The sequence below is a fragment of the Bufo bufo genome, chromosome 4 (genome assembly GCF_905171765.1).
Source record: "Bufo bufo chromosome 4, aBufBuf1.1, whole genome shotgun sequence".
Lineage (NCBI taxonomy): Eukaryota > Metazoa > Chordata > Amphibia > Anura > Bufonidae > Bufo > Bufo bufo.
Window position 1 is genome coordinate 106,457,115 of NC_053392.1, and position 27,482 is coordinate 106,484,596.

Here is a 27,482-nt window from a genome sequence, read left to right on the forward strand (position 1 = left end):
GTGACCCTGAGAAGCTGACTGCTTTACCTTATGTAAGGTGGAATCTCAGGCCACCACTGTTTTTCTGTCCTGACTAGTAACTAAAGAGTTAAAGACGTCCAGGATGTCCCTAGGGCTTACGCTCTCATGCATCTCCTCCGTCTATAGAATGATCTGATGCTTCAGAATGACAGCTTATTGTCACTTACTATATATAGATGTAGCAGAGGTGAACATGTTAATTAACCCCTGTTGAGTTGTGATGAGCCAGCAGCTCCATTTATGTGCCCGGTGTGACACCAGAGGGGTCCGGCACTCGCATATTTCCCTCTGTTTGGCTGAACATTTTGCATCATTGGACCGTTGGATGGAAAATTATGTTGTTGACTTTTCCGTTAGAACTTTTTGGATATTTCAGATTTCCCAGCGGATAAATGCTCGCAAGCAAAAGCTGTGCTACTCCTGAAGAGCCTCCACCAGTGGGTGGTGCCATTAAATTGCTGCTCTTTTGTGGACCTGTGGTGGTGTCCTTGGCTATAGAATTGAAGGGATCTTGGACTGTATAGATATGCCTCATCCGTGCTTTCAACCCAAGGTGGCGGATGGTCACCAGTCTCTAGCGCCGGAGCTTGATGCAGACCCATGGTCCTCCTAGACCAGGCATGCTCAACCTGCGGCCCTCCAGCTGTTGTAAAACTACAACTCCCACAATGCCTTGCTGTATGCTGATGGCTATAGACTGTTTGGGCATGCTGGGAGTTGTAGTTTTGCAACAGCTGGAGGGCCGCAGGTTGAGCATGTCTGCACAGTCGAGCTAAATTCCTAGTGCAGGGGTCAACAACCTCTGGTACTCCAGCTGTTGTGAAACTACAACTCCCAGCATGCTCCATTCACTTCTATGGGAGTTCTGAGAACACCACTGCCAGTGCAAAAAATACCCCCTTTTAATGCCCCCAGTTGAACTAATGTCCCCATAGTGCCCCCATAATGTGCCAGTATAAAATACCCCTATATAGTGCCCCCAGTAAGTGCCCCTCTCCCCCTTCTTCCTAGTGCCCCCCATATTGTACCAGTATAAAATGCCCCAGTAGATGCCCTCAGTGTCCCCCACAATTTGCAAGTATAAAATACCCCTCCTTAGTGCCCCACATAGATGAGCCCATAGTACTCCTCTCTCCCCTTCCCCATAGTACTCACCATAATGTGCCCCAGTAAAAAATACCCCTATACTGAGCTCCCCATATAAAATACCCCTTCTTTGTGGCCTCAGTAGATGCCCCCATAGTGCCCCCCAAATGTGCCAGTAACAAGTGCCCCCATAGATGCCCCCCAATCTTGTGCCAGTAGTAGTACCATATAAAACAAATAAACACTTATAATTACCTCCATCAGGCTGGCAGCGATGCGATGCAGGCCTCTTCCAGCCTGTGTTCCGTGCTGTACGGCTCAGGCGGTGTGATGACGTCATGCACCGGCCTCTGATAGGCTGCATGTCTAGTGCTTGCAGCCTATCAGAGGAACGGGGACGCTTCTCCCTCCCCTGCTGCAGCACTTCCATCTGTATCGCTGTCCTGGGGACGGCGATACAGATGACTATGGAGATGAGCGCTTCCACAATGGAAGCGCTCATCTCCCTGTGCCCTGCCGTCGCCCCCCACGTCACCAGTTGCCAGCGGGGCTCAAGAGGCATCTGCCATGGGCCCCCCAGGAACAACTGGGCCCGGGGCAGCTGCCCCTTTTGCCCTGTGTTAGACGTCCCTTGAGAGAGGCTGACATCACAGGTCATGTGACCCTCAGTGGAATCTGAGAAAGCAGCAACAGGAGATAAAGTAAGTGAATTGTAAAGTCCTTTCATTTGCCTAGTTAGAAACCTTCAAAGAACAAAAAATAACTCTGACAACCCCTTTAAGGGCGCTCTTTTATTAGGGGGTCCATAATTGTCAGAGCTTCGGTCCACCGGAAGCATTGTCTGGTACTGTGGTGAGCCAGTCCAACTCTGCTTTCATTGGTCAGTGTTCAGTCCAAGCACTGTCCGTTCTACGCTCTGACAACTCCCGGACGGGAATATTGTCAAACTGAGAAGGACTTTAGTATCGCAGTAAGGCTTTATTCACGCCTCCTTGATGATGTCCAGTGTTGAAGATGTATAACCTAATTCTAAGCAGCACTCCAAACCCAAAATGGGAACAGTTCATTTAAAAAAAAAAACTTCACGGATAGAGACCAAGGCTTGATGAAAACCACAGGTCGAAACGTCGCTATGTCTGTTGCCCTTTAACAAACCAAAAGATCATCTGGAAAATATTGAGTGCTGTGGATTCACTTCATCTACAGTGTTGAAGATGGTCAGTGTTTCATCAGTGAAGATGTCTGTAAAGGGTTCCGTTTTCGGTCCATGTGATATCCGTACATCCCATGCACTGCCAGGCTGAGAAAGGGATTTCCAGAGCGCCTCCTACCAATGGTTGCCATCAGTGGTCACAGACCCATAGACTTCCAGGGGCATGTTTGGCCCATATGGTCTGAAATAGAGCATGTCTCCACAGTCAGTGGAAAAACAAGGATATGTGAATGGAGTCCTGTGCAGTCTGTGGAGAACATGGACAGAACAGGTCTGTAATTCACTGACATATGAATGAGTCCTAATAGAGTAAAATAGGAAACCACCCTAATGTTTCGGAACCAGCAACCGCTTTCTATGGGTCTGGCTCCTGAGCATTCTCCAGTTCTGATAAAACACCTATGGCTGCACCAAATGACAAACCCCACTCTGCTACATCTGATGAACAGAAGTTATCGGGTTTCTCTGTAGCTCTGTAACAAGGGTATAGAGTGTGGGGATTTTCGGTAGCACAGGGCGTTAAATGCTCCTCAGGAAGGCCGTACTATTTCAGACTGGGGGTCTCTCTGAACAATGGTGGGTCACAAGGCTCACGGAGACTTTTGGCAACTGGTTGTTCACAGGAAATGGAAGTGAAGTCGAAGCTCCTGGCTGGATTAAGAGGCACAGTGAAGGGGTTAAGCTCATTTTTTGTCTTTCTTTATTTTTGGGATTAAGAGCTTTCTGCTGCTTACAGGTCAGAGTCGTACAGAGCTGAAGGAGGAAGTTTTACCAGATTAGTACTCCCATTCGGCTCCCCTCCAGTACACACTTCATGGTGGTTTATAAAATTGACCACATCATGAAATACTACCGCGTTCTGCGAATTTCACAGTCACTAAAGAGTCGTCGCCTTCAGAGAACTTTGTGGAAACAATGGAAAGTTGTGCGATGAGTTGGGGAAGTAGACTGGAAGTAATGTCCGGGGTTAACGGGGGATTTTGTTGTGTTTTGTACCCTGAACAGAGATGGGACAAAGTGATGATGCGAATACGAAGGCAGCAGGGTCCGAATAGATCTAGAGTCCTTAGTAGATCACAATGTAAACTTTTTTTGGGATGGGCACATTTATTAAACACTTAAGTTAGTTTTGTGGAATCAAAGTCACAAATTTTTAGTGCGGATTTGTGCCTCTTCCCTTTTTTTTTTTTTTTTAATGGGATCTAGGCGAGTTGGCATATTTATGCGCCCAAACACTGAAAACTGGCATAAATTCTATCTGGGATCTGTGCTAGCTCCTGGCTGGCATAGATTTTTAGTTCTTGTGCATGTATGACTCGGAGGGCACCACAGATATGAGAGGCGTGTGTCCCTTAATAATATGAGGCCAGTGGACAACAGATTAAGGCCCCTTTCACACGGGCGAGAATTCCGCGCGGGTGCAATGCGAATGCATTGCGCCCGCACTAAATCCGGACCCATTCATTTCAGTGGGTCTGTGTACATGAGCGTTGGTTTTCACGCATCACTTGTGCGTTGTGTGAAAATCACAGCATGTTCTATATTCTGCGTTTTTCACGCAACGCTGGCCCCATAGAAGTAAATGGGGCTGCGTGAAAATCTCAAGCATCCGCAAGCAGATGCAATGCGTTCACAGATGGTTGCTAAGAGATTGTTTGTTTGTTTGTTTGTTTGTTTGTTTGTTTGTATGTATACCTTCAGTTATTTATCACGTGCGTGCAAGACGCATTAAATCGCATTGCTCCCACGTAATAGAAACTGAACAACTGATGCATACAAGACTGAATGAACTTGCTTGCGAAATTGCAAATTTTTCACTGACCGCATCCACAACGCATCTGGACCTAATCCGCTCACGCTCGTCTGCAAGGGACCTAAGGATCCTTTCAGACGTCCGTAAGTGTTTTGTGGTCAGAAAATTGCGGATCTGCAAAACAGGCTACTGGCCCATGTGCATTCCGCAATTTGTGGACCGCATATGGCCAGTCCTATGGTAGAATTGCCTATTCTTGTCCATGATCGAGGGCAAGAATAGGACATGTTCTATCTTTTTTTTTTGCAGGGTGTGTGCTGTCCGCATCTTTTGCCGACCCATTGAAACGGTTCTGCACCCATTCCGCAAGATTGCGGAACAGATCTGGACCCAGAACTACGGACGTGTGAATGGACCCTTAGACTGGTCAGCCTTTACAAGGTTGTCTGAAACCTAAAAGGTGGTCTAAAAAAACAAAATAAAACCAGGTCGGAGCATCCCAGTTTCAGCGCCACAGCTTTCGACACGTTACCACTGCCGAATAAATAATTGGGCTCAGTGTGCCACAATGCTATGCCGTGACATCAGAGAAGTGCTTGGTTCTGTTCCTAGGACTTTGTCCTTCTCGTTGGGTTCCAGTGTTTTTGACAACATGAATAAAGCATTTATTTTACTAACCTGTATATTCCGCTACACATTAGGGCTCATGTGCACGAACATATTTTTTGTCCGCATCCGATCCGCGTTTATTGTAAGTCGGATGCAGACCCATTCAGTTCAATGGGGCCATAAAAGATGTTTGTCTGTTCCGTGGCTCCGCAAAAATATAGAACATGTCTGCGTTACAGACAAGGATAGGACTGTTCTATTATGGGCCGGCCATACGTCGTATGCATGAGCCCCGTACAGTCATTGCTCGCTGTCCCCAAACTGCATGGAGAGGTCATCCTTGGTTGGGTTCGAACCTACAGTAGGACCCCCAACACTGCAAGGCACCAGTGCTAACCACTGAGCCACAAGAAATCTGATGGACTTCAGTCAATGGGAGTTATGTAAAAATAGAAAATACTGGTCATGGCTCTGTTAAAGGGGTATTCTGGACCCTATAACTGGTAGAGCCTTCCCTAGAAATAAATGGAGCAGCAGGTAGAGCATGTGCACAGCCGGCCCATTCATCTCTATAGAAGCACTGTACTCTGCTGTCTGAACTCCCATAGAGATAAATGGAGCGGCTGCGCGCATGCTATACCTGCTGCTCCATTCATTTCGGTGGGGTTGGGGGGGGGGGAGGGGTACAGGGTCCCAATTCTTGTGATTGGTTTGGGTCCCAGTGGTAGGATCCCCAGCGATCTAATAGTTTACGCACTATCCTGTAGTTGGGGGATAACTTGAAACAACTGGAATACCCCTTTAAGAAAGATTTACCGGTTATATCTCCTTACTTATATCCTAGAGTTCAGGTTTATCCGAAACTAAAAAAGGGCAAAAAGTGACTAAACGTAGAGTAACACTTTAAACCATTTGGTTGTAATTCCTTGCAGTGCATGGCCTGGAATGTCTGGAGAATTTTCTCTTATTGGTGTTCTGTAATTCTCCCAAAAATATAACCAATAGTAAAGAAATGAAATAAATAATCTACAAGTAACAGATGAGAGGTTATCTTGGTAACAGGAAGCATCTGTTGGCTGCAGGAAAGGAGTTACAATGTGGCATCACTCAGCTGGGACCATGAATGGTCCCCTGATTGAGTTAGGACTCCATTATGACATTGTAGATTTCCTCCCCGATGTTTGTTGCATCAGTATGGGGTCATAATGAACGGTGGCTGCCCTTCAAGATGACTTCTTAATTACTGAAGGAAATAAAACTTGGAAACGTAATTAGTCTCAGTCTCCAGTTTGCTTACCTGAGCTGGAATACAACCAGGGGCATCCTGAATGCCCTTGCCTGGGTAGGCTTCCTCTGGGTGATGAGCCCTGTATACCTAGTAAACCTGCTGAAAGTGAGTAATGGAAAAGCATCTTTACAAGTCATGCAATATTTCATCTTAACCTGTGGTGGTAGTTCTTTAGTAAGCATCACCTATATAAACTCATTGGATTATATTATAGCCATTGGATCCTTGGAAAGTACATTTATCAGTGTCATTGTCTAGTATTTTCAGTCAACCAGATGTGTGAACATGGGGGAAGGATCATCCACTGGGTTGTCTGGTTTCCTAAATTGATGACCTCAATGACCCCCCGACACCCCATGCTGATGAGCATGCAGCACTCGTGCAAGCTCTGCGCTCTTTGCGGTTTCCTTGCCCGGGTTATGCTAGGGAGGCTGGTCTCCGTCGCGGTCTGCTATTGGCTGCTCCCGCGCGCGGGGTGATGCAGGGACGCGGATTTCGGAGAGCAAGTAAGTATTGTCTATGGGAGGTGCGTTCTGTGGTTCATTATAGAAGTTGGATTAACCCCTTTAAGGTGCCTGTAGGCATCCCATGTAAGTTGGTTAGACCCTGTCAGGAGAAATGGGTGTTTGGCCAACAGGTTTCTGTATGTATAAAATGCCCTCAGCTGAGATAATCCCGAATTCTTTTGCACAGGTTCCCTACCACTTTATATTATTGGAATATATTTGCCATGCAAATTGATATGTGATTTTTGGATGTTCAACTATTGGAATAATTGACATGTGTCTGTCTTGTCCAAATCTGAAACTTTCTCATCTCTTCATTCTCCTTGGAGCCTCAACATCAACTGCTTTTTTGCTTAAACACTGCAGCCCACCATATGAGAATGGAGTGCGTTGCAGACCCTTTATTTTTGTAGTGGACTTCACGACACCGGAGGTGTCTATAAGAACTTATTGAGAAGAAACGCCTCCCCTCCCCCACACTTACCACTTTAATATTACTTCTGACTTGGTGCCAAGAACAGGGAAAACTTTCCCGACCGCGCTGTTTAGGAATGATTTTCCTTTTGTCCCAACAGGATCTGATCCTGTTCTTGGCATTTAAAGGAGTTTTTCAAGAGTGTGATACTGATGACTTATCCTCACGATAAGTCATTAATATATGATTTGGTAAGGGTCCGACAACCGGCACCTCCACCAATCGGCTCTTCCCTGCAGCCTTTGGCTCTAGAACTTGCACTTTGAATAGAACATGAAGTATAGCTCCGTTCTAAGTGTAGTGGCCGTACTGTGTTACTGCATCTCGGCCTCCGTTCCCTTCACTAGGAGCTTAGCTGCAGTAACCCAGCACAGCATTCGTTAACACTGGTCATACATGTTCAATGACAGAGTGAAGGAGCACATTCCGTCATTGGTCGGGTAAAACTTTTGAACACGGCCAACTTCATTCCAGGCTATGATAGTCTGTCATTGGCTGCCCAAGATAAAATTTGTAGTTAAATTTCACCTGATGAACAATAGTTTTGGTCAAAATTGTCCATTTTAATAAACTTTTATATTAATGTGCACGGCCACCTTTACCATCTTAAGTTCTCCATGTCCTACAGATCGTTTTTCTTTGTTTTTCTCTTGTTTGGAGGTGTTTTATAGTACTTTCTCTGGACTGGCTGGTTCAGGCATAACATTTTTGGTTGAGGGTGGTATGATAACTTTTTGAAAGAATCTGTCCCGGTGCTACAGTTAAAGGGAATGTAACCTACAGGTTTTTCTGCCAGTTAAGACCAGATATTAACATGTATCCTTGTCTGTTTTTTATTTTCTGATTTGTAGGTCTTTTTTTTTAATTTTATTTTTTTATTCTATTTCCTGAAGTTGATTATGGGGGCGGCCATCTTGCCTGAGCTGCCATTAACAGCATTTAGTGATATACTTTACAGCGGCCACCATGGGCCATAATTGCCACCTATGTAATAGTGAGCGTTCATATAGTATCTGTCACTAGCCCACACATGCCTAAAGGAAATGTGACACCAGAAAGTGACCTATTGTTTAAATTATGTTTTTATGTTAAACATATATATTTTATTTTTGAATTTTAGGTGAGTTTTCACACTGGCCACTAGGCCTAAAATATGTCAGGACTTTCTGTTCTTTGAGAGCAGCACATAGGCCATAAACAGGACTGGACAGGAAGAGACCTCATTGACTTCTGTGGGACAGTTTTCTAGGCATGCTTTGTGACCTTTGCAGAGGTCAGGAGGGTTCTTCTTCCTTCCAGTGATCAGCACCATAGCCAGACAGCCGCATAGAGGAACATCGCGGTTGATGTGACTCATTGTGCCCATTGTGTTATTACTTTAGTACCTCCATGTGCCTCACATTAACAGTAAGTGACCCTCGTCAAGTACCTCCTCATATAGATGACAACATAGGGTTAATGCGTAAGGTACTTGGTGAGTTTACTTAGTATTAATATGATGCACATGGAGGTTCAAATTGATAAAACCATGTGCCTCACATTAATAGTAAGTATTGTAACTCCATGTATCTCATGGAGTTATTATACGAGGAGGTACTTGATTGGGTTACTATTAGTCTGAGGCACATAGTTTCATCAATTTAGATGTCCGTGTGCCTCACTTTAAAAAAATAAACAAAAAAAACCACAAACACAAGTATTATATTTTTTTTTTTGGTGCGGTATCAATTGATATTGAGTGTTTTAATACTTTTCTTGGTATTCTTTCAGAAAATAGAAGTAATATTTTTATAAATCAAAATACAAAGTGAATGAACAACAGAGAAATGTAAATCCAAACAGTATTTGATGTGCTCACCCTTTGCCTTCAAAACAGCACCGGTTCTTCTAGGTACTTACACACAGGTTTTGAAGGAACTCGGCCGGGAGGTTGCTCCAAACATCTTGGAGAACTAACCATAGATCTTCTGTGGAGGTAGGCTTGCTCAAATCCTTCTGTCTCTTCATGTAATCCCAGACAGACTCAATGATGTTGAGTACACTGAAATGAAAATAGTGTATACATCGCCAAGCGCTACATAGAGTAGTCCAATATGACCCAAAGATCTGTATATGGTTATTAGAACTGAAGGTATTGCTTTCACCTTGTTTGGTTGGGAACAGAAACAACCACTTTGATAGCATTTGGAAATCACTTGGGTGGCTGCCGGTGTAGATGAGTACTTCCCAGACGTCAAACTTGTGTACAGGACAAATGGAGTAAGAAATCCCAATAAAAATGTGAATACACACGAGCCAGACACTAAAATTCTTGACTTGGTTCTTTATTCAACTTTTAATTGGGGTTTGTTACTCCAGTCGGTATGGAGATCAGGGCTCTGTGGGGCCATATCATCACTTCCAGGACTCCTGAAGATAGTTCTTAATGACGTTGGCTGTGTGTTTGGGGTCGTTGTCCTGCTTGCTGCAGAATAAATTTATTTTTGAAACTATTCACATTCGCCATTTATCACCTATTGTCGGAACCACAACCGATCACTATAAGGGGAGTCCTGAACCCCCCCATTCCTTATGACTGCACAGCCACAGTGTGGTGTTTAAATGGAGCGGTGGTCAGGCATGTTCTCTGCCGAACCATTTAAAGTCTCTATGACTGGCGAATGTAGCCCTTTACTAGCTATGTTTTTTTTGATGCACCTTTCTGAGCCAAAGCCTGGCGTGGATGCAAAAAGAAGGAAAATCATAAGACACTCATATTGTACGTCTGCTTTTATATCCACCCCTCACTGGCTCTAAAAAACAAACAAAACTACGTGTGATTTGAGCCAAAGGGATCTGACTTTTTTTTTTTTTTGCAAATATCTTTCATCTTTTTAGATGATCTTTACTTTAATTGTGCATTTTTTTTTTTGTGTAAAATCTTTTGAGGAAAGTCCTTGATCTATTCTCTATATATTCCCTGACTCTTCCACGCTTAAAAGATCATAACCCCTCCACTTAATTGTTCCTTGGACTTTCTAGAGTCTGTTCACCCCAGTGTCGGCGTTCTGTCAAAAGGACATGAGAAACTTCTACCCTTTTAATCCCCAAAGCGGGATGGTTGAGGTCCCGTCGGTGGAGCCTTCAGCACAAATGGAACATTAAAGATTCCAATAATAAAATCGTGATTTAGTAAAATTCAGATGCAGAGATGGCCGCGTAGTATTGTCGGTGGAATGTTACATGGCTTCCTTACTGTAGTCAATTCTGAAATACAATTGCCTTGTCTAATAAATATTCTAAACCTAAGTTTTTTTAATAGTTTTAAATCAATATTTAATATTTGGGATCCTGTCTGGGTAATACCGTATATTACAATATTGCCAATTTTATTTTTTCCTCCTTCCAAAGTCGGTTTGGTCTTGGTTCTACCTATTTTTCCCGTGAGACTCACTCATTCAAATGAATGGGTCTGCAGATAAAGCGCACTGCGTACAGATTCCGTACATTTGCATTGTGTTTTAAAGCATAGCTGTGTTCACTGTTTCGAACGCGGGCGAGTTTCCAATAGTCTATCTAAAAGGGTCTTGTGTAGACACTTCCATGATGTGAAATGTTGGAATCTGCCAGTGTCGGCCGGCTAATAAAACCACTGGATGTACGATCCTCAGAAAATATTGAGCTTGCATTCACCCGCTCACACATGACGGTAGAATTTCTGAAGTTATAACAGAAGCTGCTTAATAAGTTCCGCACATCTTCTGGCAGTCCGTGCATTAGCAAAGCAACTCTCCGGCAGCTGTGAGCTGGTGTACATTTGTGCCATGGTTTGTGCCAGATTCGGGTGTAAATTATTATACCTGGCGTTTCCCTGATGTACATCTATAGAAATATTTTCTATTCATATAGTTGCTATTTCTTACCTAGAAATTACACCAGTAAAGATGACATCCACAATATTTTAAAATAATTTGTCGTTTTTTTTTCTTTAAAGACCCCCATACTCCTCAGTGTTTTGTTGGCTGAACCCAATGTTCTTGGTGGGTTCAGCCACAGTTTAATGTATTGAGGGAGATGTTCTCCTGGGAGATGAGAAGTCTTTGGCAGCGGCTTTCTCCCTTCTCCCCATTGAATACACATTTGGCCAGACATGTATGTGTATGGGGTTGCTGGGAAGAGGTTAGGAGAGAGAGCTTATCATTCAGCCAGCAGCTATTGAATACTTATGGCTGCCCTAACACTTAGGTCTTGCTTGCAAACTTTGCAATGCCTGCTACTGCCTCATGTGCCCATTCAGGGAGGAAACCTCTTTGCACCTCTTTTGGGAGTGCCCCTTTAGGGTCCATTCACACATTTGTGTGTGTTTTGCGGATCCGCAAAACACGGACAGCAGCAATGTGCGTTCCGTATTTTGCGGACCGCACATTGCCGGCACTAAAAGAATATGCCTATTCTTGTCCGCTATTGCGGACAAGAATAGGACATGTTCTATTTTTCTCAGGATCGGAATTGCGGACCCGGAAGTGCGGGTCCGCAATCCCGGATCGGGGACGCACGTCGTGCGGCCCCATAGAAATGTATGGGTCCGTAATTCCGTTCCGCAAAATGCAGAATGGAATTGCGGATGTGTGAATGGACCCTTGCATAGAATCTTTTGGATCTTGCATCTCCCCTCATTCTGGCTTTCATCTCCCTGCATGTACTGTCTAAAGCTACTTTCACACTCGCGTTTGGTGCGGATCCGTCTTGTATCTGCACAGACTGATCTGCACCAATAATGAAAACGCTTGTATCCGTTAACGGATCTGTTAGACTTTTTTTTATGAATAATGCAAAGTCAAAACTTACATTAAAAGACAATGGGGGACGGATCCGTTTTCAATTTGCACCATATTGTGTCAGTGAAAAACTGATCCGTCCCGATTGACTTACATTGTAAGTCAGGACGGATCCGTTTGGCTCCGTATAGTCAGACGGTCACCAAAACGCTGCAAGCTGCGTTTTAGTGACCATCTAAAAAACGCAACTGAGACCAAACGGAGCCAAATTGATGCATTCTGAACGGATCCTTATCCATTCAGAATGCATTGGTGCTGAACTGATCCGTTTTGGGCCACTTGTGAGAGCCCTGAAACGGCTCTCACAAGCGGACCCAGAAACGCCAGTGTGAAAGTAGCCTAAAAGACAAACTGTTTGTTGCCGACATGCATTTTATACACTAGTGTAACCGTTACTGCTGAGGCACTGGTTCTCATTCTACCTCTCTTTCCCCTGCATTTCAGTCTGCCCCTCATCTCCCTGCATGTGCTGTCTTAAAGGCAAACTGTTTGTTGCCCATAGGAGGTGATCATCCCAGCATTTTGGCCACATCAGCCAATCACAGCACAGCTTTTATTTTGCTACAGCGCGTCTTACAATAATGACCTAAGTGTACAAACCTGTGGCAGCCGAGCTGTTGGAAAACTACAACTCCCATCATGTACTAAGCCTCCACCCACGACTTAAAATAAAAATAATTATATATAGATATACACTGCTCAAAAAAATAAAGGGAACACAAAAATAACACATCCTAGATCTGAATTAATTAAATATTCTTCTGAAATACTTTGTTCTTTACATAGTTGAATGTGCCGACAACAAAATCACACAAAAATAAAAAAATGGAAATCAAATTTTTCAACCCATGGAGGTCTGGATTTGGAGTCACACGCAAAATTAAAGTGGAAAAACACACTACAGGCTGATCCAACTTTGATGTAATGTCCTTAAAACAAGTCAAAATGAGGCTCAGTAGTGTGTGTGGCCTCCACGTGCCTGTATGACCTCCCTACAACGCCTGTGCATGCTCCTGATGAGGTGGCGGACGGTCTCCTGAGGGATCTCCTCCCAGACCTGGACTAAAGCATCTGCCAACTCCTGGACAGTCTGTGGTGCAACGTGACGTTGATGGATAGAGCGAGACATGATGTCCCAGATGTGCTCAATTGGATTCAGGTCTGGGGAACGGGCGGGCCAGTCCATAGCATCAATGCCTTTGTCTTGCAGGAACTGCTGACACACTCCAGCCACATGAGGTCTAGCATTGTCTTGCATTAGGAGGAACCCAGGGCCAACCGCACCAGCATATGGTCTCACAAGGAGTCTGAGGATCTCATCTCGTTACCTAATGGCAGTCAGGCTACCTCTGGCGAGCACATGGAGGGCTGTGCGGCCCTCCAAAGAAATGCCACCTCACACCATTACTGACCCAATGCCAAACTGGTCATGCTGGAGGATGTTGCAGGCAGCAGAAAAAAACCAACAAATTTTATACACATATGTTTTATAAATATACTCACCTTACATGATCTCTTGGTCTGCCACTCTCATGCTCTTGAGAACTAACCTCATCATCCTGTTCAATTCAGGTCCGGGGCCAGTTGTTTTTTCATCTTTGTTTGTTCCTGATTCTTTCTTCAGGTACCATCCAGTCATTATCACTTTGGTGCGTACCTTTTCCACAGTCCACCCCTTTCTCTGTTCAAGTCACGTCATTGCCAGTTTAACTTTCTTTCCCAGGTTCCGCACAGGTAAGCGCCCACACTCCTTTCTTCACCAGCACCATCACTTCGTTATTTTTAACTTCACGGTCTCGGGTCTCTCTTTACACCAGGGCCGTCCATCCGTCCGTTAATTCTGTCATTATCTCACACTCGCAGCATGTCTCACTTATCAGATGTTGAGGAATCCCTATCAATCCCAGAAACTTGCGCTTCCGACCATGGCAGCACCATGTCGCTAAGAAGTTGGACAGTACCCAAACTGATTGCAGAACTCAACAAGCGAGGGATTCGATATCCAGCGTCGGCCCGGAAGGCAGAGCTATTCAGACTCTTGGTGTCTGAGCCAACGGCTCCACCGGCGGAACAAGTTCCCATGTCAACCATCCAACTGTCATTGGCACAGTTGCATTCTACCATCAACAACATTGCCACCTCTGTGTCAGGCATGCAGGCCAGGCTGATTAATGTAGAGTCCAGGGGACTGACACCTAGTCCCTCTGCTTCCTGTCCTCATTACCCAGGCAATGCCGGAGGCTGACCGAGCGGGTTTATATCCTCCAGCTTTCCAAACATTGGTCATGGATTAAAATCTTACATTGATTCATCAAATAATCTGATGCAAAAGTCTTTGTCTATTAATACGTCTAGGAATTATAAAACAGGCTGGAATGTTTTCAACAGATTCACACTCCTTCACCCAAGACATAATACCGGCAAGACTTGGAACTCAAACTTTCCTACAACTCCATAAAATTATACCTGGCCGGGGTACAGCATTTCCTCACATTAGTAGATCCAGACAGCAGGTCGGTTTTCTCGTCACAGGCGATAAAAGCTACCCTCAGGGGCATACAAAAGAGCAGCGGGGGGACTGGCACTCGTAGACAGCCGGTATCAGGAGAGCTTTTTAGAAAATTATCCACCTCCCTAGATGGCAATCCTTTTGGGCTCCTTTCTAGCATGGTTATCAAAGCGACCATGTATCTTAGCTTTTACGGTTTCTTAAGGCCAGGGGAGTTCACCAGCACCGCGGCCAGAGTTCAGGGTTTAACCAAGGGTCAACTAGTCTGGTGCAACGACCAATTCGTACTGTACCTTGCCTCTTCCAAAACGTCCCAAGTCGGGCCACCGGTAGAATTCAGGTACTTCCAGACTTTCAACGAATGGTGCCCGGTTCAGGTTTTCCAGAAGTTACTAGTGGCTTTGGGCGACTCGGCCCAAGACAGCCCTTTTCTCCTATTCAAGGTTAGGTCCATCACTTCATCCCAGTTCATTTCGCACATCTGCTTACTAGCGGCCGGTTTAGGGTATGAACCGAAAATCATTTTGGGGCATTTTTTCCGTATTAGGGTTGCATCCGCAGCCTCAAAGCACAATGTTCCGGGTCACATCATTAAAAAAAAATGGGTCGCTGACACTCTTCATGTTATGGTCGGTACATTCCGAACCCCCACATGGAGATGTCTGAGGCCTTCCGTAGTTTGGTTTTATGATTTGCTGCGTTTCTAATAAACTCCTTTCTACGCTACCTGGCTTGCTTTTTGCCCCCTTATAGGCCTACCCTCGTTCATAGCTAAGGGCACACCACCAGCCGTCCAGTCCAGGTCAATAGTAGGTAAACAGGTCACATGTCAGGTCTGATCCTCACCACTTCTTCCACACAGGTTCTCTCAACCGCAGCCATGACCGCAAATAAATATATAAATATATATATATATATATATATATATATATATATATATATTTGTGTGTGTGAACATTAGGCCTTAGGGACTGTTCACAGAGTTTTTGACAGCTAAATTTGCACGGAATCTACCTCCCATTGTTTTTAATGGGAAGCCGCATTTTATGGCTGTACCCTCGCGAAGAAAGGATATGTTCTTGGCAAGGTTGTGGCAATAATCTGTGATCGCATGAACTGCAGCAAGACCTCTTATTCAAAACAGTGAGAGCCGTCTTCCTTGTGGCCTGCAGTTTGTTTATTTTTTTTTATGTAAAAAAACTCAGTGTGAACAGCCTCTTAGAAGTTGTCACATACAGCTTTTTACGCAGTTTTTTGAGTCAAAGCCAAAAGGGTTTCCTTTTTATATCTCTGAGCCCTTCCAACCTGCTTTTGGCTTTGGCTCAAAAGCAACTGCATCATGAATTGCCACAAAAACTACCACAAAAAGCTGAGTCAGTCTCAGGCTCCCAAACGGAGCTGTTTTCTGGAGGTCTCTATCCTTTAGCCATTGGGCTGACAGTTTGGCAGTGGTGTTAGTGTAGTGCACTAAGGCTGACCATTGATAGTCGTATATCATGCATGTCAAATCCTGTGCTCAGTGCATTCATACTAGGGCTGCAGTAAACTATTATTTCAGTAATCGAGTATTCTATTGTTCTTTTCTTTTTTTTTTTTACGATTAATCGAGTAATCTAATAAGAAAAAATAAATTAATAGACTGTTTTCCTTTATAAAAAGTCATCAGACCCCTGCCATCAGTCCCCAACACCCTTCGTTTCCCCCAGTGCCATCAGATCAGCCCCTCCGTGTCCCCCAGTGCCATCAGATCAGCCCCTCCGTGTCCCCCAGTGCCGGCTGTCCCCCTTCAGTGCCATGTCCCCAGCGCCAGTGAAATAAAATACTTACCTTTCCTGTAGGGGTGCCGCTGCACAGCTTCTTCCTCTTCTTCGTGTGCTGTACTGGATCCGGATGTTACACAGCGTCGGGTCACAGTGCAGTGCGGTACGGGCCGGCGGGTGATCACGGAGTGGTAAGTAATAGTAAGCGCTTCACTCCCGCTCCATGGTCACATAACACAAACAAATCCTCGATGCAAAAAATGTGCATTTTTTTTATTTTATTTTTTGTGTCGATATACTCGATTCAATTGAGTAATCGCTACAGCCCATTCAGTGTTCGGCGCAGTGAGGGAAGGACGTTCGCCGACAGTCGGCTTCCTCACTGCACCTGCGCTGAATATGTTGCAGTGAGGAAGCCGGCTGCCAGCGAACATCCTTCCCTCACTGTGCCTGCGCCGAATACTGAACGGGACAGTGCAGGCGTGAGATTTCCCCAGCAGACAGGAGACCAATGCTGTCAATCAAGTGTAGAAGGCGTGGAAAGAGGTAAGCGAACGGAGCCTCTAGGAGCAGGTGCAACGCCGCCCCCTCCCCCTGCTCCTAGAGGCTCATTTGCATATTATAAGTTAGTTTTTCTAAATAACGGCGGCACATAGTGACATGGGACTAATATAGTTATGTTCAGCTGACATTAGCACATCGCTAATGTCAGCCAGGTTAATACCCATTTTTCTGATGACAGAAACCCTTTAAGGAATTGTGATGAAAATCACGTGAACAAGAAAAGCGTAAGATTTGAATTCCACTGGTTAGTATTTCACAGTACCTGTAAATGAGCTCTGTTGTAAATCTCGATCAGCGGCGTCATTCAGAAGGTCCTTTTTTAGAGGATTGGAGCAGGATGTCACTGTGCACAACAGGAAGAAGACCTTAAAGTCTCAGGATGGAATGTCTGAAATGATTCCAGCAGCCAAATGTTAAACAGCTGAAAAGCATCCGGCTTCAAAAACACGGAGGCAGGATCACTAGTGTGCGATCACCAACATTAAGACCGCTATTGAGAGTCCTGTCAACACAAACCAGGGAGCGGCCAGGAGGTTCCCTCAACCACACTGTCTGGACTATATATCGGCCAACATGCTGACCCCTTACAGGACTTAGTACTTCATGTTGTGTGCACACTGGCCCATAAATTCCTAGGCTGAAGTGTTGAAGGGTTTATCCCATGCTAAAAGGGGTTTTGCCATCAGACAATGGGGCATATTGCTTGGATATACCCCCATTGTCTGATAGGTGCGCGTCCCACCTCTGGGACCTGCACCTACAACGAGAACAGAGCACGGAAATTAATGGAGGGCGCACTGCGCATATGCAGCCGACCTGCATTTATTTTAATGTGACCACCGAGTGCTGGCAATTGGGAGCAGGGGCCGAGCGTGCGCGGTGCGCTCCCCTTCACTTGTATGGGAGCAGCGCTTGGTGGTGGACGGAACCCGGCAAACCTGGGGTCCTCCAGCCACAGCTCTCTCCTGCTCCGTTCTCCTTGTAGGTGTGGGACCCGCACCTATCAGACAATGGGGGCATATCTTAGCGATATGCCCCCATTGTATGTGATGGGAATGCCCCTTTAATGTAAAAAATAAAAATCGAACATCATATAGTACATGAAAGTCTTTTTCTAGCAAAGCTAAAACCAGCCCTGTAGCTGACAAAGATCCAGAGATCTCTCCCTTCACTGCACCAATGGATCTGCTAGATTTATTTGGAGTTGGCAGCTTGGGATGTGTGTCCTTTCTGCTGCAGCTGGTGGCCGTTGAGGGATGGAACTGAGCATGTGCTTCCATGTCGGTAAACAGGACAGAGAAATTAGAAAAAGAGCAAACAGCAGGTGGCGCTATTCAGATAGATTTCATTGTAATTACAAAAGTATTCACATCCAGCTGCTGGTTTGAAAACTGCAGAATATTTTTCATGGGACAACCCCTTTAAGTAACCACCGGTGTGAAGCTAGCTGGAAGGCTTACGATCCTTACAGTACAGTGGGGTAGATGCATCGAAATGCAAAGTCACTGGTTTAATTTCTTAAATGGTCCAGAAAAATGAGAGCGTAAGTTGAGCAAGTTTTACTACTGCTCTACTTTTGTCTATGAAGACCATTGTATCAGTTTTGCCTGGAGTATTTATAAGGAGTCTGTCAGCAGTTTTGACCCCACAGAACTGCTGACAGCACTGTATAGAGGGGATGGGTTGCATGTCCAGTAAATCCAGCTTGTAATCTGCCTGGTGCCACAACTGCCCCAGAGATGTTTAGTTTGGGTTTATTGCCCTCGGTTCTGAACATTTTCCTATTTTATCTCCTTCCCTCTGATCTGAATGATCCAGTCATAAGACTTCTAGAGCAATCACTCAGAGCAGTGGGGGAAGACTATGGGGATCATTTACAAACCTATATACGGCACTTTTGTGGCATACATCTGGTGTAGATTCTGTCGGACGCTATGTTGCGGCAGAATCTGTGACTTCTTCCCCGCTCACGCCGCCCTTCTTGAAGCCTCTACATGACCTCGGCGATCCAGCGCAGGGGCTTATTAAGACCGGCGTCTAAAACGCCCGTCTTAATAAATATGCCCCCATGTGCTCAGTGCACATAGCTGAGGTTGATGACGATGTTCTTGTGGGAGATGCCAGACACCACTTACCCACTGAACTTAACATGCTGGCTTCTTTGAGTGCACATCTTTTGGGTGCATTGGCAGAGGTGGCCGAGCCATTGTGTTTCGCTGGCACCTTGCAGTTCACAAAGAGGGTTAGTATGTATCTAAAAGGGGGACTGGTTTGGCAGTGCTTGGTCGTTATTACAGAAACCTGGCTCCCGGCCAAAGACAAGGCTGTCCAAGCCCCACACCTTTTCCTAAACCTATTGTTCGCATGTTGTAATGGTGGAAGAGGGAGGCAAAATGAATGCCTCCCAGGAAATATATCGAAGCCCTTTTTGTCATTGTTCATCGCTGTGCAGGAAACCTTAGCTTGTATGGCTCGTAGTGAAGGAACCATCAATTTGCAAGGTTTGAGATATGCAACAATTTCTCAGTGATTAACGTTTTGAGGGATCAGTGGAGAAGAGAACTTATTTTGGGAGGTTTTAATATTGCTTTCTCTTACTTACCAGTGATTGGCACTCACGTAGTGTTCATTATCCACAGTGTTTTGTAGTGGTGCAGTATTTGTATGCCTTTTATGTTTTGAAAGTGGCGGACCACCCACAAATGATCAGTTGCCCTCTCCTTGGATAGTAGAGTTCCTATGCACTGACAACCAGTATGCTGGCGGTATTATTTTCATACCGTACTTGAGGTTGCATTTGCTACAAAGTATTCAAAATGAATGTTCCTGCATCATGTATTCTCGAAACGTTTTGCTTTATAAGCAATGGACCAAACCTGCAAGTAGATTTGGGAAGTGAAAATAATCGGACTCTTCTTTCTTATTTTTTTTTTTAGGTATTGGAAAAGTAAAACGAAAACCCAACATGCCAGATTCCTCTTCCACAGCAGATGAAAGCTTCTCGGACACAGAGCGATTGTATGACCTCAACATGCCAGCTTACGTAAAGTTCACATACACCGCAGAGAGGGATGATGAATTGTCCTTGGTGAAAGGTACTAAGGTGATTGTAATGGAGAAGTGCAGTGATGGATGGTGGCGTGGAAGTTACAATGGACGCGTAGGATGGTTTCCGTCAAACTACGTAACTGAAGAGAGCGATAGCCCTTCTGGTGACCAAGTGGGCACATTGTCTGAAAAATTAGCAGCGGTGGTCAACAATCTCAATAACGGTCGCTCACTACATGTCGTTCAAGCCCTGTATCCATTTAGCTCGTCGAATGAGGAAGAGCTTAATTTTGAGAAGGGTGAAATGATGGATGTTATTGAGAAGCCAGAAAATGATCCAGAGTGGTGGAAATGCCGGAAGAGCAATGGTCTTGTAGGACTGGTGCCAAAGAACTACGTTACTATTATGCAGACCAGTTCGGGTTATGAGCCTTTACCACCACGATGTGATTACATTGGACCCTCTGTGACTGGACGTTTTGCTGGCAACCAGTGGTATTATGGGAAAGTGACACGGCACCAAGCAGAAATGGCACTCAACGAGAGAGGGAATGAGGGCGACTTTCTAATTAGAGACAGTGAGTCTTCGGTAAGTCAATGGAGTCTGAATAGTAAAGCAGTAAACACACCTAAGCTGTGCACTCCAGTGCGAGGACAGCCTTGCCTCGCAGCCATGTAATCGGAGATGGCCTCCTAGGAGTGCCTCAGTGAGGTTCACCGAGGCACTCTTAGGAGGCCATCTCCGAGGCATCTCCGAGGTCTAGTGAAAATACACAAACAGCGCATAGAGCAATACCTATGGGAATAAGAGTAGAAGGGAGGGTGTAAGTACTCTCACCTTGGGTTACAACCAGACATGCCAAAGTAAGCATATTCAGAGCTGTCCCTACGGAGTGGGTCCGCATGAAAGACGTCAATTAAAGCAAGGAAAAAGACATTCCGCAGGTGCTGCTAATTGAATGGAACCTCCATACGTAGATTTTGGTACAATCCGTTTGATTTGTAAAAACAACGCGTTTCAGGGCTGGACCAGCCCCTTCCTCAGGCATTACACCTTGTAATTCCATTCGATGTGCAGCGCCTGCTGGAGGTCTTTTTATTTGCTTCAGTTGACATGAAATATGGGCATTTAAGCGAACTAAGGTGTGTTTGGGGGGGGGGGGGATTTGTAGGGTACAAGCTGTTAATTGCAGGTTCGATGATGGCCACTGACAGACCAGACACCCCTCAAACTGAGGGGTTCAGTTGATTTGTATATGCAGCCCCATGACTTTTTGTATTTCTTGGTTAATTTTAGCAGGTCGTAGAATGCTTTGGATGTCATTGCCAATGGGCACAGTGTAGAGAAATTAAGACAACAAAAGTAATGATCCAACTTTGTTTAATTGAAAAAATAAAAAAAAAATTAAATAATTTTAAATGTAGTTTTTAGAGCCAAATACAGAAGTGCATACAAAAAAGGTAGTATTAGGCCCTGCTCACATCATGTTATGCCATACTTTTAGCGTATATGCTGGGAATAGCTGTCCTTTTTGGCCTCCATGGAGTTGGAAATCCTAGTCGACTACGCTTTAGGCCTTATGCACACGACCGTTGTGTGCATCCGCGGCCGTTCTGTTTTCCGTTGTTTTTTTTTCGCGGACCCATTGACTTTCGGATGATCCGTGTTTCCTGTCCGTCAAAAAAATATGACCTGTCCTATTTATTTTGACGGACAACGGTTCACGGACCCATTCAAGTCAATGGGTCCGTGAAAAAACACGGATGCACACAAGATTGCCATCCGCGTCCGTCATCCTTGTCCGTAGGCTACTTTCACACAGATGGATCCGCTGATACATCTGCATAAAAGCTTTTTAGATCTGATTTTTCACTTCGTGAAAACTCAGATCCGACAGTATATTCTAACACAGAGGCGTTCCCATGGTGATGGGGACGCTTCAGGTTAGAATATACTAAAAGAACTGTGTACATGACTGCCCAGTGCTGCCAGGCAGCAGGGGGCAGACTCCCCCCCCTGTATTTAACTCATTGGTGGCCAGTGCGGCCGGCCCCCCCTCCCTCCCTTGTATTTAACACATTGGTGGCCAGTGCGCCCAGCCCCCCCCTCCCTCCTTCCCTCCCTTGTATTTAACACATTGGTGGCCAGTGCGGCCGGCCCCCCCTCCCTCCCTTGTATTTAACACATTGGTGGCCAGTGCGGCAGGGGCCAGTCATGTACACAGTTCTTTTAGTATATTCTAACCTGAAGCGTCCCCATCACGATGGGAACGCCTCTGTGTTAGAATATACTGTTGGATCTGAGTTTCACGATCGAACTCAAATCCGATGGTATATTCTAACATAGAGGCGTTCCCATGGTGATGGGGACGCTTCAAGTTAAAATATACCATCGGATTGGAGAAAACTCCGATCTGATGGTATATTAATAGGGACTCCTGACTTTACATTGACTTGCATTGTAAGTCAGGATGGATCCGTTTGGCTCCGCACGGCCAGGCGGACACCAAAACGACTTTTTTTTTCATGTCCATGGATCCTCCAAAAATCAAGGGAAAAAAATCAAGGAAGACCCACGGACGGAAAAATGGTCACGGATCACGGAACAACGGAAATCCGTTTTGCGGACCGCAAAAAAAAACGGTTGTGTGCATGAGGCCTTATGCAAAGGCACTTTGCAAAGAATAAAGGCTTGTGCAGTGGACAATACTCCAGGTTTGTACATGTGATGGAAGGCTCCAATGTGATGTGAACAATGCCTGTGTCTTCTCTTACTTTTGCTTCCATTTGTATCCACGTAACGCTTCAAAAACTGCACGTGTGATTGTAGTACTTTGTAAAAATGACATTTTTTAAATGTCTAGTCATTGAAGGGTTTAACAATTGCGTAAAACCTTTTAGCAGACTTCAGCCCAGAGAGGTGCTAGATATATAGTATAGTAGTATACCATAGAAACAGTATAGATGATTTATTTTGCTCATCTGCAACACACATTAGGTAGTTCTGATGCACACTTTCACCTTTACACTTTTTTAAATAATTTTGACTATGGACGCCAGTCACCTTTTTCTTAGTATGTGGTCAAATCTTGCATAACTCAGAGGTTCCCCTTCACCGAGGCAGCCCCTCTGACATAAGATTTGCAGTTTTCTCTTATCCCCCATGCTTGTCATGTATCTGCGTTTCATGCTCCATGCTGTATCGCGCAGGGCAAGGGCTGTTCTGTTTACATTTTCACACTGCTAGGCGGAGGCTAGGGAAGCACTAAAGCCCGCCTGTTGGTGTCGGTGATGTCACTGGGAACACTGCTAGGCAGAAGCCTCTGCTTAACAGAGACCTGGTACGTCACCGGATCTAATGAAAAAGCCCTTTTCCTGCGCATTTGATGCTCATCTCAGAGGGGCTTCCTAGGTGAAGAAGGGGATATGCCCGGGTTCAGCTCTTGAATCCAGATAACCCCTTTAACTTTAAATAATATTGTCATACCTACTTCCTTGTACCTCAAGTTTTGTTATTATACTGTATGTAGTTACAGCATTAAAGGGGTTGTGCCATAAACTACTTTTTTCTATGAAGTGTATTTTCATCAATTACTCCTTTTGGATTGTTTTATTTTCAAATTTACTTCATTTGCAGTTTTCTCTTATCCCCTATGCTTGAATCCAACTTCCTGGTTTGTCATGTGTCTGCTGTCCTGTCATGCCCAAGGAAAGTGAGATGTCCTGACATCAGCAGATCATGTTTTACTAACCACCCCTTGTTTTTACCAATGACGCTTGTGCGTCCTGTATTACAAGGCTCCACTACAGGACATAACCCACAGCAACTGAACAGATTTGTCACAGGGCGTAATGGTAGCCTAATAACTTTAGAATAAGGCAGCTTTGATAAACTGTGGTATTTGGGGAAATTGATATAACGGCAATATCTGTTGGGCGGGATACACTTCTACAAGTGACCCATTTAAAGGGGTTATCCCATGACTAATGTAAAAAATGAAAATCGGACATCATATAGTGCAGGATAATCTTTCTAGCTAGAAATCCACCTCAAATGGATCCAGAGATCTCCCCATTCATTGCTCTGCTAGGTTTATATCAAGCTGACAGCTCAGGGGGCGTGTCTCAGCTCTCCCGATCGCAGCTCAGGGGGCGTGTCTCAGCTCTCCCGATCGCAGCTCAGGGGGCGTGTCTCAGCTCTCCCGATCGCAGCTCAGGGGGCGTGTCTCAGCTCTCCCGATCGCAGCTCAGGGGGCGTGTCTCAGCTCTCCCGATCGCAGCTCAGGGGGCGTGTCTCAGCTCTCCCGATCGCAGCTCAGGGGGCGTGTCTCGGCTCTCCCGATCGCAGCTCAGGGGGTAGTTGAAGGATAAAACTGAGCATGTGCAACATCTTGGTGAGCAGGAAAAAGAAATAAGAAAAGAAACAAACAGCAGGTGGCGCTATACAGATAAATATTAAATTTTGAATGACATGTAATTACAAAAGTATTCAGTTCCAGGTGCTGGTTTGAAAACTGTAGAATGTGTTTTTCGTGGGACTAGTCCTTTAAGTTCATAAATAATTTCCATAGGTTTTTTTATTCGTTGATTTCTTTATTTTGTAATTCTTTTTTGTCTGTCTTTCTTTTTTTCTTTTTCCCAATAGCCAAATGATTTCTCTGTGTCCCTGAAAGCCCAAGGCAAGAACAAACATTTCAAAGTTCAGATGAAAGACAATGTGTACTGCATTGGCCAGCGCAAGTTTAACACCATGGAGGAGTTGGTAGAACATTACAAAAAGGCCCCTATTTTTACCAGCGAGCAAGGCGAGAAACTCTATCTAATCAAGCCTTTGTCATGAGACGTGCTACGTGGAGAGTGGGAAATTGGACTCCAGCTAAGGTGAAGTCACCGAAAGACGGCAGCCACGGAAAGTGAGAACCCTGGAATAGAACCAAAGGCATCTCCTAGCCCCCAATGACAATGACATTTGTCACGTTATGTATGAATTGGAAGATACACTGTAATTTTTTATTTTTTTTCTGTCCAGTGTCTAAACTCCTTGCCACGAGCATTCCCTGTCTTTTTATATTCTGCCTTACTATTGTAACGTATCTGAGATGTAGAATTACATAACCTTCTCCGCACTGGGAGGTTCCAAGCAATGTGATTGTGGTTTGTCCCCTACAAGGATCATACCCGACATGAGTCCACATATCTCATTTACATGCTGCTTTTTGTTTTTCTATGATTTACGCTTTGGACACGATCATCGGCATGGATCCAATGCTGTTTTCACTGTGGATATACCCTCGTCTTTTGTTTCATCCGCTTTGTATCTGACTGGCACCATGTCTGAGCAGTGTGTCTTCATTTGTACTTCTTATCGAAGACATTTCATATTTATTTGTCTAAGAGGATTATATATTTGATGGACCCACCACATGGCTTTCATATCTCCTTCTGCTCTTCACCCGGCAGGTATTGTGTAATTCACAATGCCATCAATCATTTACTTTGTTTGCTAGCTTTCATTGCAAAGTTCATTTTTTTTCTTGTATTTTATTTTTATGTTTATTTTTATGTTTTTGTTACCCATCTAAATGGCTTTCAAACTTAAAGGGGTTGTCTCACCTAGAACATCAGTGGCATATCACTAGGATATAGGTGTCAGATAGGAGCAGGTCCCCCTCCCACTGGGAACCACACCTATCTCTAGAATAAAGCTCCCAAAGAGAACGAAAGCACCTTGCACATGCCCTCCATTCATTTCTATGAGAGTGCCGAAAATAGTTGAGTGCTGGCTCGGCAGTTCCATAGAAATGAATAGAGCATTGGCTGCGCTTGCACAGTGCGCACTCCATTCATTTCTATGTGAGTTGCGAAAATAGCTGACCACGCCACTCAGCTATCTCCGGGGCTCCCATAGAATTGAATGAAGGGCACATGGGACCCTCGCCTATCTAACGTTGGTGACATAGCCTAGTGATTTGCCACCAACGTTCTAGATGAGACAACCCCTTTAAAACCTCCTGAGAAGTCTGTTTTTACTAACTACTTGTATTCCCCGTGTAACAATTCTGGAGCATCTATTATGGCTCTGTGTTGTGCCATTCCTCTATTATTTCTACTAGACATTATGACTTGATTGCCAGCCGTTTGCAATAAAGATCCAGCTGGGTGTTACCAGTGTGATGGGGGTGTGTCCCTGCACACTCTGCCACTCTCAGCACTAATTGGATTGTTTCAGACTGTGCAGGGACACCCCCCACCCCAAACTGGTAACACCCATTTGGACCCTCATTGCAGCCAGTTGGCTATTCATTCATAAATATCTAGCAGGAATAATAGAGGTATGGCTTAGGCCCGTTTCACACGAGCGAGTTTTCTGCGCAGGTGCAATGCGTGAGGTGAACGCATTGCACCCGCACTGAATCCGGACCCATTCACTTCAATGGGGCTGTGCAGATGAGCGGTGATTTTCACGCATCACTTGCGCGTTGCGTGAAAGTCGCAGCATGCTCTATATTCTGCGTTTTTCACGCAACGCAGGCCCCATAGAAATGAATAGGGCTGCGTGAAAATCGCAAGCATCCACTTGATCACGCAGCCGGCATTGTCTTCTTTCTTCTTCTTCCATGACCTGCAAAAGGACCTTTGACGTAATCGCGCTCACCACATGGTTAGCGTGGTGACGTCAGCGCAGGTGCTGCTGAATGAAGATACAAGGATCTTCTATCTTCATTCAGCAGGACCTGCGCTGACGTCACCACGCTAACCACGTGGTGAGCGCGATTACGTCAAAGGTCCTGAAAGAAGACCATGCCGGCTGCGCGATCAAGTGGATGAGGTGAGTTAATTTTATTTATTTTTTAATCCCTCAATTGACATTTTACTAAACATTCTGTATTAAGAATGCTATTATTTTCCTTTATAACCAAGTTCTAAGGGCTCTTTCACACTTGCGTTCTTTTCTTCCGGCATAGAGTTCCGTCGTCGGGGCTCTATGCCGGAAGAATCCTGATCAGGATTATCCTAATGCATTCTGAATGGAGAGAAATCCGTTCAGGATGAATCAGGATGTCTTCAGTTCCGGACCGGAACGTTTTTTGGCCGGAGAAAATACCGCAGCATGCTGCGCTTTTTGCTCCGGTCAAAAATCCTGAACACTTGCCGCAAGGCCGGATCCGGAATTAATGCCCATTGAAAGGCATTAATCCGGATCCGGTCTTAAGCTAAACGTCGTTTCGGCGCATTACCGGATCCGACGTTTAGCTTTTTCTGAATGGTTACCATGGCTCCCAGGACGCTAAAGTCCTGTTTGCCATGGTAAAGGGGAGCGGGGGAGCAGTATACTTACCGTCCGTGCGGCTCCCAGGGCGCTTCAGAGTGACGTCAGGGTGCCCCACGCGCATGGATGACGTGATCACATGGAGCCGTACGGATGGTAAGTATACTGCTGCCCTGCTCACCACTACTACTATGGCAACCAGGACTTTAATAGCGTCCTGGCTGCCATAGTAACACTGAACGCATTTTGAAGACTGATCCGTCTTCAAATGCTTTCAGTTCACTTGCGGTGTTACGGATCCGGCGGGCACCTCCGGCAAATGGAGTGCACGACGGATCCGGACAACGCAAGTGTGAAAGAGCCCTTAGAGAAAATAATAACATCTACTGAACACCTAACCCAAACCCGAACTTCAGAGAAGAAGTCCGGGTTCGGGTCTGGGTACCACATTAAGTTTTTTACCACTCGCATGCAAAACGCATTGCAGCCGCGCGATAAAAACTGAACAGCGCAATCGCAGTCAAAACTGACTGAAATTGCGTGCGCACTCGCGCGGGTTTCCC

General features: G+C 45.1%; 1 protein-coding gene across 2 annotated transcripts in view; it reads left to right on the forward strand.

Annotated features, from left to right (window-relative positions):
• NCK1 (NCK adaptor protein 1) overlaps window positions 1-26,081 on the forward strand; it is a 122,244-nt gene extending 96,163 nt beyond the window's left edge. For both annotated transcript variants that reach the window (XM_040427613.1, XM_040427614.1), the window contains 2 exons: window positions 19,538-20,238; window positions 24,295-26,081. In XM_040427613.1, the coding sequence (XP_040283547.1) occupies window positions 19,538-20,238; window positions 24,295-24,489 (896 nt within the window). In that variant the 3' untranslated portion in view covers window positions 24,490-26,081. The remainder of the gene's footprint in view (window positions 1-19,537; window positions 20,239-24,294) is intronic.
• Window positions 26,082-27,482: the final 1,401 nt, after the last annotated feature.